The sequence below is a fragment of the Lepisma saccharinum genome, chromosome 21, assembly GCF_977018435.1.
Source record: "Lepisma saccharinum chromosome 21, izLepSacc3.1, whole genome shotgun sequence".
In the NCBI taxonomy this organism is placed as follows: Eukaryota; Metazoa; Arthropoda; class Insecta; order Zygentoma; family Lepismatidae; genus Lepisma; species Lepisma saccharinum.
The window spans coordinates 3,496,897-3,515,232 of record NC_139249.1 but is presented as its reverse complement, the minus strand read 5'-3'; the positions used below and the strand labels follow the sequence as shown (position 1 = coordinate 3,515,232).

The 18,336-nt window shown below is 39.8% G+C and overlaps 2 protein-coding genes across 4 annotated transcripts in view; both read right to left on the bottom strand.

The window, feature by feature from the left end:
* The window catches only part of LOC146003983 (facilitated trehalose transporter Tret1-like), a 68,534-nt gene extending 62,376 nt beyond the window's left edge, over nt 1–6,158 (bottom strand). Inside the window, exon 1 of the mRNA XM_083142519.1 lies at nt 5,986–6,158. Within this exon, the coding sequence (XP_082998645.1) occupies nt 5,986–6,009 (24 nt within the window). The 5' untranslated portion in view covers nt 6,010–6,158. The remainder of the gene's footprint in view (nt 1–5,985) is intronic.
* A 714-nt stretch (nt 6,159–6,872) lies between these two features.
* The window catches only part of LOC146003960 (facilitated trehalose transporter Tret1-like), a 105,636-nt gene continuing 94,172 nt past the window's right edge, over nt 6,873–18,336 (bottom strand). For all 3 annotated transcript variants that reach the window (XM_083142483.1, XM_083142482.1, XM_083142481.1), the window contains exon 4: nt 6,873–11,076. In XM_083142483.1, coding sequence (XP_082998609.1) covers nt 10,036–11,076 — 1,041 coding nt within the window. In that variant the 3' untranslated portion in view covers nt 6,873–10,035. The remainder of the gene's footprint in view (nt 11,077–18,336) is intronic.

Below are 18,336 nucleotides of genomic sequence, written 5' to 3'. Positions count from 1 at the left end.
GGGACATTTGGTCAGTTGTAGGGACATTTTGACTACGTCTGTAGGGACATTGCCGAAAAATGGTTAGCAACACTGTCGGCTACCAGACGTCAGTGTACATTCATGTTCACTTCTGTTTGCGTTTATTAGTACACGTGTTGCTTATACTGTGTTATTGTAATTTGCTACTCATGGCCAGTGCTTTATTGTGTGTTAATTGTTATTCATTCATTAGTTATGTCGTTAAACAAATATAGTCTTGAACAGAGAGTTTTTATGTACGATAATTACGTGAAAACGAATTCTTGCAGAAAAGTGGTCAGGGAATTACGATAGACCTCTTGAACCTAAGAAACGTGTTGTATTGCTGTTAAAGGAGGTCATTTTCAACATCTCTTATAACACAGGAGGTTAGTGATCATCATTATTATTACTTTTAAATATAATTTTACGCTTTCGGTTTGCTTTATGCGCCGGGATGCTGTCTTCCCTTTCTGACAACTGACGATAAAATAGCGATGTCTAATCTAAGATTTTCTGTCAGAAATAAGGTGCCAGAAATATTTGTATTTGGGAGGACACCTTTTCCACACACACACACAGCATCCTTGCGACAAGGTACGTGCTTATTTCAATTGTAATTGTACCTGTAATTGTGAAAAGTGGAAACATTACAAAACAAGCGGTTTCTGTTACGGACTTCCTGAACGCAATTTGCCGGGACCTGTTGCATGAAGAGTCCGCCGAACGGCCGATACGCTGGCGGTGAACGACTGAAATAACCTCCCTGTATATGACTGTATGTATGCCAGAAGTAGATTGCCGTTGTCATGTTAGGGACTTCATGAAATTTTTACGTCTCACGCCCTATCCTCAAAGGCATTATTACTGTTTGATTTTTTCCATTACCTGGCTTGTCCACCGCAAAGGAATATAAATTATATGGAATTGAAAACAAAAAAATGCAGTAATAGTGGCAACATTCTCCTGACTATACGTGAGCTTACCGTGTTGTCCTTTGCATCTCGCTTTGGCTTTGCTTAATATTATCAATGAGCTAAATTTTCTGTGTGTTCGTAAATCCCTTCCTGTACGCTTGATTTAGTAGGTTAGGTGAATTAGGTTTGATGTTCTTAGCATCCAGTTTCGAGTAGGTTCGGCTAGTTAAGGGTGTTGCATTCGTATTTGTACACTTTTGCTCTTCGCTTGCACGTACACGTATTATAGCTTTTAATACGCAAAACGATTTCACACAACTGTAACTTATCAGCACGGTAACTTGTACAACCTCACTTTGATATCGAAAATTAACATTTTATGGAAATTACAAACTGGACTTGCGTTTCCAAGGTTTGGGATTTTATTTACAACACAAATTTTGTAGCACGAAATGCCAATCTCACACTCTACTTCCTCATCCTCCTGTACGTAAAATTTCCGAAAATATGGAAATCAGAGACCCGAACATAATTAATACGAAATTAAATAAAACAAACTTTTAAACAAATTATTAGTGTAATGTGATTTACAATTAGAGAGAGTTCACACATATTTCATCAATTGCAAAACATCACCTAATATACCTGGCCGGCAACGAAATGAATTCGACACCCATCTTCTTAACGTAGAAAGTCCAGGTAAAGGTATACCAACTGTATTTCTCAAATAAACGTAACATTTTTTTGAAACGGCTCGAAGAGTCAACGCTTTGCTTATATCATCTTTAGTCCATAGGGATTTCGTTTTACCGTGTACTAAGTATTGTATTTGAGTGTCACTGAACACTTTCCCCAAGATATTCGTGAGTTTTATTGTTACATTGTCGGTTAGGTTATGTTGAAGATTTTGAACTTGTTTAGTTTTTTTGGTTAAAGCAAGTTGCAAGAGCTTGTTCTTAATCTTTAACTTATTAATTTCTTTATGTAAACGTGTGTTGTTCTTCTGTAAGCGATGAATAGTGTTTTCCAACAACGAAACATTGCTAGCAGTTTCTGTACCTATGTCTATTTTTCTTTTTTTTTTCGGCGACATAGTATTAAACTTAGTTAAGGAACGTTTCCTTATTTCACACCTTTCGTAGCGTACATCTCCACAGTCTTTATCAGCACATCCTAAAAATGATTCATGTTTTGAAGAGGAAGGTTCAGGAGAATTTGCTACACCACATTCTCTATTATTTTGCACTGAAGAATATGGTGTAATTTTAGTGATGGCACTGCAGTTGGCTTCAGTACTTTCTTTGTTGGCAAACACAAAAGTTCTGCTCTTAGATCTCGCACATAGTCTTCTTTACAAAAATGGGCACTGCACACTCTCGCATTTTTAATATTAATATTATGTTCTCGATCACAAGCACGAATGCACTGTTTACTTACACGATTATCAGCTGGAAATCTATGATATTTTATATCACTTCCTTTAGTTTTTTGGTTATAATTCTCACAGCTTGTTACTGCACAATTAGGCATGATTATAAGTGGAATGAACAAAACAATCTCATTTCAAGAGAAATAATACAATAAAAATATATCGAATGCGACAAAATCAATAACCTGCTTGTTCCGATTTTTGCGACGTGTTAGTAGCTAAATGTACCCCGCACCAAACTTACTGCATATAGCAATGAGCACCGTCAAACCCGATCCTCCCAGATGACGTAATGCATACGTACTTCACATAGCAACGAGCACCCCCTGGTTCGGGCTAGGTTTTAGAAAATAGAATGATCAAGTTGAATTGTAAGAAGTTTAATTTGTTTGAGTGACATGGATTATATGTTAGAAAATAAGTATTTAGTTTGCAAAGAAGTAAAATAGACTTCCTTTTTCTTAGTGCAAACTTAACTGTGAACTTAACTAAAGAACGTGTCAAGATGTTTGCGCCCAACTAGGGGCAAATAAAAACTCCAGTGCTCTGGAATCTAAAATTCAGGAAAACATTAGAGAGAAAATCTTGACACGTTCTTTAGTCAAAGAACATGATTTAACTAAAAGAGGAAATAATCAGTTCACATGAAAGACTCGAAAGCATACACGTGATGCCTCTCAGGGTATGGGGTAATATCTCTCTTCGTTGTTCAAACCAAATAAAAATCACAGTTAAGTTTGCACTAAGAAAAAGGAAGTCTATTTTACTTCTTTGCAAACTAAATACTTATTTTCTAACATATAATCCATGTCACTCAAACAAATTAAATGGGAAAGGACGTGTCAACTGTGATTAAATATTGTGCGTTTTTTGTGTGATATACATATCTGTATCATCTAAAATAGTGTGTAAGGAATAATTTCAGTATCAGTCAATTAACACTTCACGAGATGTTTTAAAAGATGTAGAAAAATGTAGTATTTGTGTAGTATATGATATTTATAAATGAATGAGCGACCCCCCCCCCACACACACATAATTTACCTTCATTTAATATTTTTTTTAAGAAATGGACTTGGTTTACAAAGCCCCCCCTGATAACGCGTGAGCCCCCCCCCCCTGGAGATCAATTCTATAGTGGAACCACGAGCAAAACATCCTGCGCAGACCCGAGTCCTGTGCACCGTACCCCCGCGAGTAGGGGAGGGGGAGAGTTGACCATGCTTCCTTATGGCCCGAGGTGGAGGGAAGAAGGGAAAGCTGCGCGGGGACTTCTCGTCCCAAGGTTTTTTCCTTGTGGTCGATCTATAGCTACGGGCCTGAGTTGTGCAAGTGTATGAAAATGAAAATTTCGACAGTTTTGTTCACATCAACTATTCTATTTCCACAATTAACAGCTTTTCAAACACCGAAATCTTGTCCACTGGACGCAGCCACATTGACCACAGATTACTCAAAGGCACTGATATTTTGATCAATGAGAAAACAGCGTCAAGCAAATGATCTGTCTGCTCTACGAGCGAAAATCTTGCTCAGCGAGCGTCGCTCAGATACTTGACGGGCCCCTGGTAACCCGTATATGCCCCACAGCCAAATGAACCACTGCTGTATCTCGTGCTTGCAAAATTTCCTTCCAACAAGGAAAAGCTCTTTGTGAATGTCTTCCTCTTACTTCTTTGTATTGATGCGTTGATGCACTGTGCAAATAATTTCCTCCTAGCCAAATCAATGGCTTTTCTTTTGTTTTGATGTGTACTGAAAAAAAAAAACCTTTCGCTCGTTGGCATTGCACGAACAATAGAGAAATTGCGTCACAGGCGGGTACAATCACAAATTACACACTTTCCGCATAAACAAGATACCTTACATTTCCAAGAATGCATGATAACACTTTATCTTGACGCTCATTCAATGAGTACAACTTTACTGTTCTTCTCCTGCATTTCTGTGGTGCAATTGTTTACCTCCATTATATAATAAATATAGTGGCGGAGATTAGGGGGCGAGGGGGCAGTTGCCCTTCACTATGCTAAACCTTATCTACAAAGCCGAATATACTGTCTTTGCCCCCTCCCCCCAGTTTTGGTACCTTGCCCTCTCGGTTTTGGAACCCAACGCTGCCACTGAATTATGCAGTTTGTGCATGTCAGGATAAGAGGGGGGGGGGCATGCCTCCTACGAAAAATGAGTGCCAACCTACAAATATATATATATATATATATTTCATATTATAATTACATTTCAGTCATTGTGGTTTATGTAATTTTTATAAGAGCGTTGCAGAGTGTCTTTTGAGGGGGCAACCCCCCTTGTGGGTACCATAGCCCCGTTAACCTGTAAGACTGTAGTTTGCAGGATGTGCACATGCAAGAGAGGTTAAAGTGCGTTTAACACCTCATACAGTTCGTTTAGATTGATTGATTTATGCCATTTTGCTTTTCTGCCACTTTTCGCTAATCGCGAAGATGAGGATGAATAGTGGTAAAATGGTTGAATTGATTGATCAATTCGTTTGGAGGAGTGATGATATGATGAAATTGATGATGGGACACTCACAAACACTCATGCTCAGGCTGGGATTCGAACCCGGGACTCCTGCCTAGTAGTGCGCTGTGATAACCACTCCGTCACGGTAGCGAGCTAGTGATAAGATGAATTGCATGAAACACACATGGATAGGACACAAAACAAGCTTCACAGATGATTGTGCTGGCTGTGAGTTCATTCGCCAGAGCCCCGTTAGTCTTCAGGAGCTTGACGCAGATCGTTTAACTGCTACGCTGAGGAGAAATGAGCACATAAACAGAATGATGGTCCTCCACGATAGCATGGTGGTAACGTAGTGACCTTGTAATCAAAGAGTCGCGGGTTCGATACCCGGCGTTGCTTCGGATTTCCCTTGAAACTGGAAGCCCAGTCGCGATTACTTGAAACTCAGACTAAACAGAATAAAGGGAAAAGAACTTGCAACAACAGAGATTGAGTTAGGTATAAGTCCACTTTATGCACAGAAAGGCTAATTGGGACAGGACCTACAGTTTAAGTTAAGGTAAGGTTAAGTTCCCCGTGCATAGAGCACTATGGCTTGAAGGCACATTTAGAGGATGTGGGGGTAGGATCCCCACACATTCTCGATCTAGGAAATTTTGGAGATGATGTGATCAGCACCACGCTCCGGCCGCCTTTACCTCTCAAGGTTGCCCCCAGGTACTCATGGATCTGAGGCTGGGTGAGCCCCGGAACCGCTTTTATGCAAACAAAAACCGCGGGAATCGAATCCGGGTCTCCCAAGTGACAGTGTGACACCCTACCGACTTTTTTTAAAGACCTAAGTGGCAGCCTTCCCCACACATCAAAGTCGTACATATCAATTTATCTTAAACCTTTTTCATTCAGGACAGACGAACACAAACATCCATGTCCGAACCGGGAATCGAACCCGGGACCTCTGGCATCGTAGCGTGCTGAGTAACTCCGCCACGGAGGCCGACACCTAGACCACCAAAGCAACTATGATGAAAGGACGCGAGAATGCAATTGATAAACACTCGACAACACACCACCGAGCAGAACTTTGCTGCAATTGAAGACATTAGCATTTTTATATCATGAAAGTGTTAAATTCCGTCCTTGACAAACCTGCTTGACTGTAGAGAGCCTCATTGGTGCTTCTTCCAGTGCACACCACTTCCTAAAACGATGCACTGTGAGGGAATAACCACGGAGGATGTTTCCTTGTTGCAGAGAACACAGATTGCATAACTATCTCACGACACCTGTTGGCCATTTCTTGCCCCTCGAGCATAGCAGTGATTGCTAGCAACTGAAGGTCACGAACTGAGAGATTTCTCATCATATTCTATTGGCGGAAAACAGTTCCCAGGGAGATTTGTTAACCCTGCGTGGGTCGTGGAGGAAAAAATTACGTCGATGGTAGCGCATGGTGCCAGAGACCGGGTTCTTAAAATATGTTTAATTAGACATCTAATACGCCAAATATTACGATTAGATCTTTCTTTGCGAACAATTGAGATTCTATAAAACTATAAAATGTACAATTTAGTTAATGAAATACTCCACAGGATAAGATAAGCAATATTCCACACAATGAAAATTTCAGTGTTACATGTACGACCACAAAATTGGAAAAATGAGTTCTTTCAGGTTTTGTTGTTAACCGGGACTGAACCTACAGTTTAAAGTGAGTTGAACCACTATGTGCCTCCAGCGGGTATCGAACCCGGGACCTTTTGATTACAATGCGATGACGTTACTCTTGCGATATTGGGAAGGCAATTGGTACAATGAGTTCCTTATGCAAATAAAATAACTGGTAACTAGTCTGCGGAAAAAATATATTTTGGTTTGCCTCCGCCCCCCCCCCATTATGCGCTTATGTAATTTGTAATTAGTTACTGCTAAGTTTCATTTAGTGTCCAAAGAGTTAATTGAAGTTTCATTCCTTTCTAAAATATAACCGTGAATGAAAATGCTGCAACTCATATTTCCACGAATAAAAAAGTATATTAAAATAACTAAATAATAATTTATTAATCTTATTTACATAAAAACATGCAACAACATTTCAATATATTATAATCAATTCTGCTATATCACTGCACTATTATGATTACACTATATCTTCTGTTACACAAATATAATTTTAAGTTCCTTTTTGCGTTTTGCAGAGAAAGCTGAAATTATACAAAAAATTTTTTTTTTCTCTTTATGAAAGTACATATTCCTTGTAGATAGATTAGAAAGATGAAGAAAATGAACACTTTCAATTAAAATATATGTTCTGATCACGTACCTGTAACTACCAAATGACAAACGGATTATTTTTTATTCATTGATTAACTCGAAGCCAAAACGAACTCCAAACATGACAAATTGCTTATATTTTGTGGCTTCAAATTGACAAAGTATGAAAGAGCAGATATTTTCAGTCTGGAACTATGTGCCTGTGACTTTATAAACACATGGAGAAAATTCTTATAACAGAAACAAAGTAGGAATTCAGTGAAGGATTTAAAGTATTACCAAGCAAATTGTCCATCACCACGTTAACTTCCCTTTGTTTTATGCAATGAGAGCTTCAAGAACTGATACAAAACACCAAACAATCTGCTTACGACCTCTGAACAGTATACGTAAAAATACAGTCCATAAAAATACGTAGGATGAAGATGAATACCACGAAAATAGTCATGGACAATTTGCTGAGCAATACTTATGGATCCTACTGTACAAGAACTGAATTTCGGGCAACAAGCCATTAGTTTTTGAGTTGTCTAATGGATATTTAGCGAACAACTTCCCCCACAATTCATTGCGCGAAAACACGCCAGGCAAACAGATCAGATGCCGGGTAAGCATTGTGCTTTCCTTACCACACGCGAGTCTGTTTGCTGGATTTCATGCGTATTCAACTGTTTCTTTCCCAAAGTGCACGCCGTGATGACGTTAAGTTGAATATCATTCATTCTTCTTGCATAGAAAGGTCATCACATACAACTGACAAGGTTAAAAGAGAAACCAACTGGTAAGGTAATAGGTTAATTCAGCAAATGTAATGGAATGTAACGAAATAATGATTGACGTGGGAGTAGGGATATGAATTTAGGAATCAAGAGTGTTTATAGGAGTGGAATATACAAATTGATCCTTGGTGTGGGGTACAGAGTTCACTTCTAGATTTTCAAAATATCGATGGAACTTCTGAACGTCCTGAATTCGTTAAACCTTTCCTCTGATTCTCCATGTCTGTACCTATCAAATGAGGCTATAACGAACTTTTTATATTCCTTCTTTCCGAAATTTTATGGATTTTAAAGCACTTCTTGCACAAAAATTAAATCTAAAATATATAACACAATATTAAAAAAATGAATAATATTTTACATATATTCTACAAATTTAATAAAAATTCACCAGAATGGGTAAATCGTCCTCTGCTTTGGCGAAGAATCACCTAACCTCGATTCAAAGATCGATGAAATGATAATTTTAAAATATGTGCCACCATGAGCGACCGCAGGTAAGTTTTAGAAGAGCAGAAAAATCGAAATGTTTGGAAGTTGAGGGATGGGATGACGTCATATTTATGTACAGTCAGAAGAATGGGGACATTCCCGCGTTACGTGTGTGACATTTTACATGCAAAATTTAAGGTTCTAGACACGAGATTGGATCATAATGAACTGATTTCATAGAATTATGAAGCACTTTGTGGTGTCTGCTAAGAAATGAAAAATACTTGAGTATGATGGCATATGCTGAATGTATGAAAAGCATTAACAAAAGTGTGTGACGCTTTGAAAATGTGGCAAATTTTGTATTTATTTGTCTGCGAAGCATACAGGCTGCAGATGCTTGTAAGATTTATTGGTGAAATGTGCAAATTATGTGCATTCACAAACATCTAAACCTTAATGATATTAAAAACCATAAAAATGTTAATGTTAATTCATGTTTTTAATTTACATGGATTAGGGTCACTTTTCGTGGAATGTCCCAATGAATGATTTTTGAGAGGCGGGAAGAAGAAGTTAGAAGGTGTAGCGAATGAGAGGAAGAGAAATAAGGATAAGAACTAGAAAGGAAAGAGAATGGCCATATAGAAGAGAGAGATAAAGAATCTAGATAAAGAGAGAAGGGCAGTAAGACGAGAAGAAGACACAGTAGAGCTCTCACGAGAGAGAGAGAGAGAGAGACAGAGAGAAACAGAACAGAAAAGAAGAGCGTGCAGGAGAGAGTGTGTGTGTGAGAGAGAGAGAAAAGCGACACAGAGAAAGTGAGTGCGTGACAAGTGAGGTAGATAAAAGAAAGTGAGAAATAAATCGGGAACGAGAATGTAAGAAAATAATTGTTGAAGAGGAGAGGAAACAAGCACGAAGATACATTAAAATTAACAAAAGAAGATCGAAAACTAGATAAAAATACAAGAAAAGAAGAAGAGAGAGTTGCAAATTAAATGGAAGAAAGCAGGTATGAATAGGCAATTTTACCTTATTTCAGAAGGGGGTGAAATGACCCCTCTAACCCTCCCTGCGAGCGTCCACGTGTGCCATTATTATTTTTCGAAATCACAGATGAAATTATAATTATCACAACCTTGTATAGGTTTACTATTGTAGGAATTGTGTGGTTTTGGTAGACAGTGTGGACGAAAATGAGTGTTTTTGAATTTAAAATTGTACTAAATCGAAAATTCTTCTTCAAATGTACCCTTTTACACTTGTCAGACAAGTATAAGGATTTGGAGGTGTAAAATATACCCTTGTAATCCCTCACATTACAGGGTGGTCCAAAAGTATGGAGACACCCGAATGAAAGTTGAATGACTGTTCCGCGAAAGGAACACTATAGGTTTGTAATAGGGGCGAGGGGAAAGATTATATGACGATGACGGCCACCATCTTGAATTCAACTTCAAAAATTTAAATGGAAACAATAGCTTTTGACATCTCAATTGAATGTTGACAGTATGTCATTCAAGTTTTATTCGGGTGTCTCCATACTTTTGGACCACCCTGTAGATCCTTCGCCAATGCAGAACTCCATCGCTGTAACTCGTGAAGCAGTTCAGTTCGCCAACCATGACAGTTCGTGGTGTGTTAAGGCCCACAAGCTCAAAAATAGGCCCGTGGAGCAAGATATGCCGCAAGTGCAAAGTTTGAATGATTATCATGCGTTGACGTGGGATTGTTTCATGAGCCCGTCATAGTCGCCGAGATCGTCCACTACCACGGACCTTCTCCTGAATGATCTTTCTATCTCCTTCAAAGTCTTGCCCTTTGTTTCCGGCAAGCAAAAGTAGACGAAGAAACAGCTGAGCAGCGAAAACGATCCGTACAACCAAAAGGCCCCGTGCAACCCAATGCTGTTGTACAGTCCAGGGAACGACTTCGAGATAATGAAGGTGATGATGAGGCTGTGAGCGCCCGATATCCCGCTGAAGACGCTACGCTGCTTTTCCGGAAACAGTTCTCCCATGATGAGGAACGGGATGCTGCAGTATCCAAGAGCGAACCCGACCATGAAGAGCATCATGCTTGCAAGCGGGAGGAACCCCAATCCCTCAGCTCTACCCTCGGATTTCAAGTAGAAGTACGTCCCCAGAGCGGCCATCGAAACGGTCATGATGGCGCCGGATGCTATCAACAATGGCTTCCTGCCGTTCCTGTCGACAATCAACAATGAGAATGCAGTTGCGACCAGCTGGATCACGCCGACAATGATGGTAGCGAGGTGTTCATCCAGGGTAGAGTCCGAAGATCTGAAGATGTGGACGGTGTAGAAAACTATGGCGTCGATGCCGCTGAGTCCTTGAAAGAGAACCAATGCAACGGAAAGAAGAAGAGGTAGATATATGGGTTTCTGCATGAGCACCTTCCTGCTAAAAGGACCCGAAACTCTGTCATCAGATGGCAGCACTTGCGCCTTCATGTCTCGAAGCTCTATCGAGATGTCCCCAGAAGACCTGAACCATCTGAGGGATTTCTCGGCTTCCTCCTCCTTACCTCTGCTGAGCAGCCATGCCGGGGAGTTGGGAAGCGGAAGAAGCATCAGGAACAGCAGCGCCCCAAATCCTCCAGTGGCGAAGGCAAGCTTGTCCCATTCCAGCCATGCTCCAAGCAGATATGACATCAGAACTCCGATAGCCATGAACATGCCGGTGAACGAACCAAGGATGCCTCGGATCTTCGGATGAGTGCATTCACACACCTAAGTGAGAAAACGGAAGATTTTATAACACTTCATCAGACACACAGACACTGCACAGAACAACATGCCGTGAAGTCATATGGGAGGAGAAAACTATGGGTGCAAGAGATTTGGCTCCAATGAGACCTAAACGACACTAGCGGCATCTCAGCCTGGACACCTGAAAATCCGATTTATGCCCGATTTTCTTTTGTGTGTTAAATTTTGGAAATTCTTTGAGTACATGATGCGTTTATTGATAATTCACAATAATTTTTAACCACAGAATATTTGTTGCCCAAGGTGCGAAACGAACCAGCGAACATTAGTGAGGTCATTTTTGTTTACATAAAGAACTCATACAATTTTATTATTTCGCTCATGGTTTATTTAGATGGTGGCATTATGTTTTTTTAACATTTGATAAGTAAGTATTGGTTGTTGCTTATTGCTATGCACTTTGCTTATACAGGGTGACCAAAAATTAATGTATTATTTTCAAAATAATTATTCTCAGCCACATGATGTGGCATGAATATGGTAGATAGCTGCTCATACCACATCATGGGGCTCAGAATAGTTGTTTTGAAGTGGTTTGCAACTACATATATCAATTTTCTAAGACTGTTTGTATATATGTGGCATAATGCACATATTGTTCGTGCCTGCTGATAGCATATAAAGTGACTATACTCTGTCCGGGTTATCTCTGGAGCAAGGCTGCGCATAGCGGCAGAGAAGGGCGGGAGTTGAATCGATAGAGCGAAGCAGTAGACGCTTCTGCGAAGGCTGGTAACTGCAGTCGCTTTCCCCCTCCACGCAATCCCATTCCTTCTCACGTGTTCATTGGTGCAGCCGACTCGCGTCACAATTTTCGCAGACTTTCTTTGTTCGCTTGCTCCAGTGGGACAGAATATAATGTTATTATAACGTGTACTAATATTGAATCTTGGTTCATCAAATTTCCATGAAATTTTGCTATTTTTTTTAAACCCGTTTTCCTCTTTGCTTAACATTCAGTCCGAATGTCCCTCCAAAAATGGAAATTTCCCTTCAAGTGGCAACACTGGTCCGGAGCCGGAAAGTATATCTCTGTTCTCAGGTTAGGTTAGGATACTTCTTTCGCACAGCAGCAGCAACAACAACAATGCCTTCTTGGAACTGAAGGATGCGTGGAAAGAAGTATCCTAACCTAACCTAACCTTAAGAACTTCCTACCTATTCAAATTAGGGATGGCCAGATCCGGATCCTAGCGGATCCGAATTCCGGATCCGGTTGGTTCCGGATCCTAAGGATCCGGATTATAAAATTTTTCGGATCCGGATCCGCGGATCCGGAATTTTCAGATCCGGATCCGGATCCGGTACTTTCGGATCCGGATCCGGTACTTTCGGATCCGGATCCGGTACTTTCGGATCCGGATCCAGAACTTTCGGATCCGGATCCAGAATTTTCGGATCCGGATCCAGTACTTTCGGATCCGGATCCAGAACTTTCGGATCCGGATCCAGAACTTTCGGATCCCGATCCAGAACTTTCGGATCCGGATCCAAAACTTTCGGATCCGGATCCGGTACTTTCGGATCCGGATCCGGTACTTTTGGATCCGGATCCGGATCCGTTTTGCCATCCCACATGCGCTTCTTTGGAAAGTAACAATGTGCTTATAACATATTGTTACCTGCTAATATACATATAACAGTTGGGCTGAAAAGTTCGTAGGCTAACAAAGTAAAAAATATTTTTTTGACAAAATTCGATTTTATTATTCAATATAGTTGCCTTCGAGGGCGATACAACGATTATAGCGGTCATACAATTTTTCGATGCCATTTTTATAGTACGATTTCTCTTTAGCCTCAAAATAGGCCTCAGTTTCGGCGATTACCTCTTCATCAGTGCTAAATTTCTTTCCAGCGAGCATTCTTTTAAGGTCTACAAACAGGAAAAAGTCACTGGGGGCCAGATCTGGAGAATATGGTGGATGGGGAAGCAATTCGTAGTCTAATTCATATAATTTTGCCATCGTTTTCATTGATTTGTGACACGGTGCATTGTCTTGATGAAACAGCACTTTTTTCTTCTTCAAATGGGGCCGTTTTTTCGTGATTTCAACCTTTAAACGCTCCAACAACGCTATGTAATAATCGCTGTTGATGGTCTGGCCCTTTTTGAGGTAATCGATGAATATAATACCACGCGCATCCCAGAATACTGATGCCATAACCTTGCCAGCCGACTGTTGCGTCTTTCCACGCTTTGGATTCGGTTCATCACGTGCAGTCCACTCGGCTGACTGTCGATTGGACTCTGGAGTGTAGTTATGGAGTCATGTTTCATCCATTGTAATATATCGACGGAAAAATTCGTGTTTATTACGGTTGAATATCGGTAAACATTGCTCCGAATCATCAAAACGTTGTTGCTTTTGATCGATTGTGAGCACGCGCGGCACCCATTTTGCACACAGCTTTCGCATGTTCAAATATTCATGCACAATATGTCAACACGTTCCTTTGATATTTTTAAAGTCTCAGCTATCTCGATCAACTTCACTTTACGATAATTTAAAATTATTTTGTGGACTTTTTTGATGTTTTCGTCGGTAACAGCCTCCTTGGGGCGTCCACTGCGTGCATCGTCTTCGATGCTCATTTCGCCTCGTTTAAATTTAGCAAACCACTTCTCAACGGTTGATTTTCCTGGTGCAGAGTCCGAATAATGTTTATCAAGCCAAGCCTTTGCTTCAACAGTATTTTTGTTCGCCAAAAAGCAATGCTTTATTAACACACGAAATTCTTTTTTATCCATTTTTTCACAATAACAAAAGCTGCTTCACTCACAATGCTATATCTCACGAACTAATTATCCGGCAGCTGTGAAATTTATACACGTATATTTTGAAGGTTAGTACTAAGTAAAAATCACATGGATTTAATTCTAGTAACGCCATCTATGAGTCAGCCTACGAACTTTTCAGCCCACCCGATATATATAATATACATACACACATATATAGCCTATATATATATAGTGTGTGCGCGCGTGCGCGATTTGTAATTAATTAATACACTTACAAGGGAGGTCTAAGTCTCCCCCTCCGATTTCCATGAAACTTGGCAGGTATATAGAGGGGCCCAAATGAAGAAATACGTGTTTTTTTGTTTCGGCAAAAAAATTGTTCTCAAATGTCAAGATGAGGACAAATTGAAGTGGAGATCTGACCCCTGTGTTCCCCTCCGATTTCCATTAAACGTGGTAGGTGTATAGTAGGGATGGTCAGATCCGGATCCTAGCGGATCCGAAATTCAGATCTTTATTTTAATTTGTAGAACTGTAACTGTAGAACAATTGTATAATTTTTGTATAACATTTCTATCTTGTTATATGTGTTAAAGGTTTCATCCTGGAATGGAATTTCTCACATTTATGTGTGTTTTCATTCTCCCCCCCTCAAATGTCAAGATGAGGAGAAATTGAAGTGGGGATCTGACCCCGAAACCACGTAAATATGGCATAGGAAGAAACAAGGGGCATACGGACTCTCTATACACCTGTCAAATTTCATGAGAATCGGAGGGGGCACAGGGGTCAGATCATCCTCACGTCAATTTGTCCTCATCGTGACATTTGAGCCGGGTTTTGCCCCCTAAAACAGTTTTTTTTAGCCGAAACAAAAAAAAAACACGTATTTCTTCCTTTGGGCCCCTCTATATACCTGCCAAGTTTCATGAAAATCGGAGGGGGACACAGGGGTCAGATTCTTACTTCAATTTGTCCTCATCCTGACATTTGAGGGGATTTTGCCCCCTAAAACAGTTTTTAGCTGAAACAAAAAAACACGTATTTCTTCCTTTGGGCCCCACTATACACCTGCCAAGTTTCATGGAAATCGGAGGGGGACACATAAGTCAAATGCCCACTTAAATTTGTCCTCATATTGACATTTGAGGGGGGGGGTGCCCCCTAAAACAGTTTTTTAGCCGAAACAAAAAAAAACACGAATTTCTTCATTTGGGCCCGTTTATACACACACCTGCCAAGTATCATGGAAATCGGAGAGGGACACAGGGGTCAGATCCTCACTTCAATTTGTCTTCAACTTGACATTTGAGGGGGTTTTGCCCCTTAAAACAGTTTTTTAGCTGAAACAAAAAAACACGTAATTCTGCCTTTGGGCCCCACTATACACCTGCCAAGTTTCATGGAAATCGGAGGGGGATACTTAGATAACCTCCCTTGTAATTATTTAACACTGCATATATTATAATGTTTTATTTTAATTTGTAGAACTGTAACTGTAGAACAATTGTATAATTTTTGTATAACATTTCTATCTTGTTATATGTGTTAAAGGTTTCATCCTGGAATGGAATGTCTCACATTTATGTGTGTTTTCATTTCCAATACATTCGAATGAATACATATTCGTTTCAATGGCATTTACAAAATCACCTCTGACATGTGTGCACGAGTGTGTTAGCCGATGCGTAGCAAAGTATTTTAGGAACAACACTTGAAAAAAATTCTTGTTGGACTAACGAAAAATTTCTTTGTAATAGAAGATCATAATACCTTTTAAGTTGTGGTAATATTATAATGGGATTGAGATACGAAACTCTCGGATCCGGATCCGGATTTTCGGATCCGGATCCAGATCCGAATCTTTCGGACCCGGATCCGAAATTTTCGGATCCGGAACTTTCGGATCCGGATCCAGATCCGAAACTTTCAGACCCGGATCCGGATCCAGATCCGTAACTTTTGGATCCGGATCCGGATCCGAACGGATCCGGATTTTTCGGATCCGGATCCGTTTGGCCATCCCTAATTCAAATGTGGAGACATACTACACTTATTGTCTCTCTTCGTCTTCCAATGTGGAGACATACTGCACCGATGCCATTGTTATGCCTAAAAATATTCAAGACTCATTCGTTCTGTATTTTTATCACCACGTTTAACAGGCTCGAGAGGTCCACTGTATGCCCATGATATGCTAATCGAAACTGGACCTACAGTTTAAATTTGGATCAGAACGAGTCTACAAGGTGACTTAAAAGTGAATCGGACCTGAGGCCACTGCAGAGAATGTGTTTGTATTTCTCATATCTGACCTTCAGTTTTGTGGGCGATAAAACTACAATATTATATTTTGAACCGGTTATAAAGTCTAGTAAAACCAATATAATTTGAATGAATACGTCAACTATTTACTATTTTAAATAAACCAGATGATAGCCGTCTCACTTTAGAACATTCAGGAAGCCAAAGAACAACAATGAAACGCTCTCTTACAAAGGATGATAAGCATAAACACAATTTTTGACTTCTCATAATTTAGCAGTTCGAGAACATCCAGAAACATTATACACAGCAAGAACAACAGAAAATTAAGGAATCTTCAAGTATTTGGTGAAATTTCTTTCGAAATATGACCAATTACCATTTCAGACGTACACAATCAAATGTATGTGATTCACAATAATTATCCACGTTTTGAAATTCAAAATGAAAGAGCAACGATGTCAAAATGGCTATATTAAAAAAAGTAAAATTAGCTAAGTCAAGAGATTTACTAACTTCATGTTCAGTTTCAATATTTACTTTGTTTTTAAGTTCGAAACTTCTGCTTTTACATTCTACCTTATTTTGTAAGTGAATGTGACCTAACACAAAACAGCACAACAATGTTTAACATGCAACAGATATTGTACATTGTTGAAGCTCGTTACGGTAGCTATGAAACAACATCCAAAAACTGACGACCAGACATGCATGAGAATTATATTGAACTAAAGCTTCAATAGGATTTCAAGAGTGGAGAGATGCTGGCAGCTGCAGGATAGTACGTAAGTCTTTGAACTCTATTATTTTCAGTCGTTTTTTTTGTAATTTCTGGCTAATAACGACGATGCGAATTTAGTGATGATGTAATTAAATTAAAGAAAGGACAGTTGCAAGGACACCCATCCCCATATCGATATTAGAACACGGGAACTCCTGTGCCAAGATCGAAAGTCAGCCACTTAATACACTCGGTCACCGAATCGGAGTGTTTATGTTATTAATGCTACATTATTTGGTTTATTTTACTTCGCTTTTCTGCCACTTTTGGCTACTCGCGAAGATGAAGATGTTGGGACAGTTACAAAGAACATCCATTCCCAGGCCGGCATTCGAACCGGGGATCCTTATTAATGCTATAAATCTTCAAAGGTGCTTGTCTGTAAAATAGATAAACCCTGTGGCCAACAGGTCTTAGAGTGCCGAAGCCTGCCAATCAGATTTCAGTTAAATGGCGCCTAGTGAACTCCTAGAATCCCATCGCCTCTGCTGTATACAGCTTGATAGATTAGATTGCAGAATGAATGCTAGTTATTGAATTTATCTGCTATTTTATCTACTAATTATATCGTGTGTGTTATATGTTCTGCCAACAAAATATAACACACAGGATATTCCTGAAGTAACTTAGATTCTTGCTGTAACACGATTATGCCTTGTTTCCATATTAAACACATAGTTGCTAACCAAGGCAGTTTTGTTTTTTTTAATTAAAAGTACTTTACACGTTAAGTTTCCACCCTATATCTCATGGATTCTTGTTATTCGAATGGCAAGAAAAACTGTAGGATCTCTCCCGATAAGGTTTTTCCCTACCGTTTGGTAGGAGACCTCGTGGAAGTTCCACCTAGGATAACGGGCCTGCCTCTGCGTTGGTGGCCCTATACTAGGTGTGATAGTACATGAGGTTTTCCGAGCTAGTACGAATTTGTCTGCTCTGGAACATTGCTGGGTCGGGAAGGTCCTATGTTTGCTCAGCATCTACTGTTGTTATGCTGGGGTGAACTTGGCCAGCTTGCCACAGTAAAATTACAGTAATAACGGGAATCCCTGAGATTTTCCATGTCACTTCAGGCAAATGTAGGTGTGTAATGAAGTTTGTCTTGATAGCCAGTGTGTATTTAGGTATGCAGATAGTATATAATGTAAGACCACTAACGGTTCTTTCATTTGGGTCTGCGAATTAATTCCCTAAGCTCGTAGGCTAGGTTGAGTGATAGGTAATTCAAGTGAGAAAGTCCAGTATTGCTTTAAACTCTCTCGATGACTTGTGTGATACGGCGAAATTGACGATTTCCACACAGAAGGCCTAATTCATCATCATAAAGGGTAAGCTGAATGCTAATAAACACCCACAGATAAAACTCGGAGAAAAATCTTAGAAGAGTAAAGGAAGCTAAATATCTAAAGTCGTTTTCACGTTCAGAAGACAC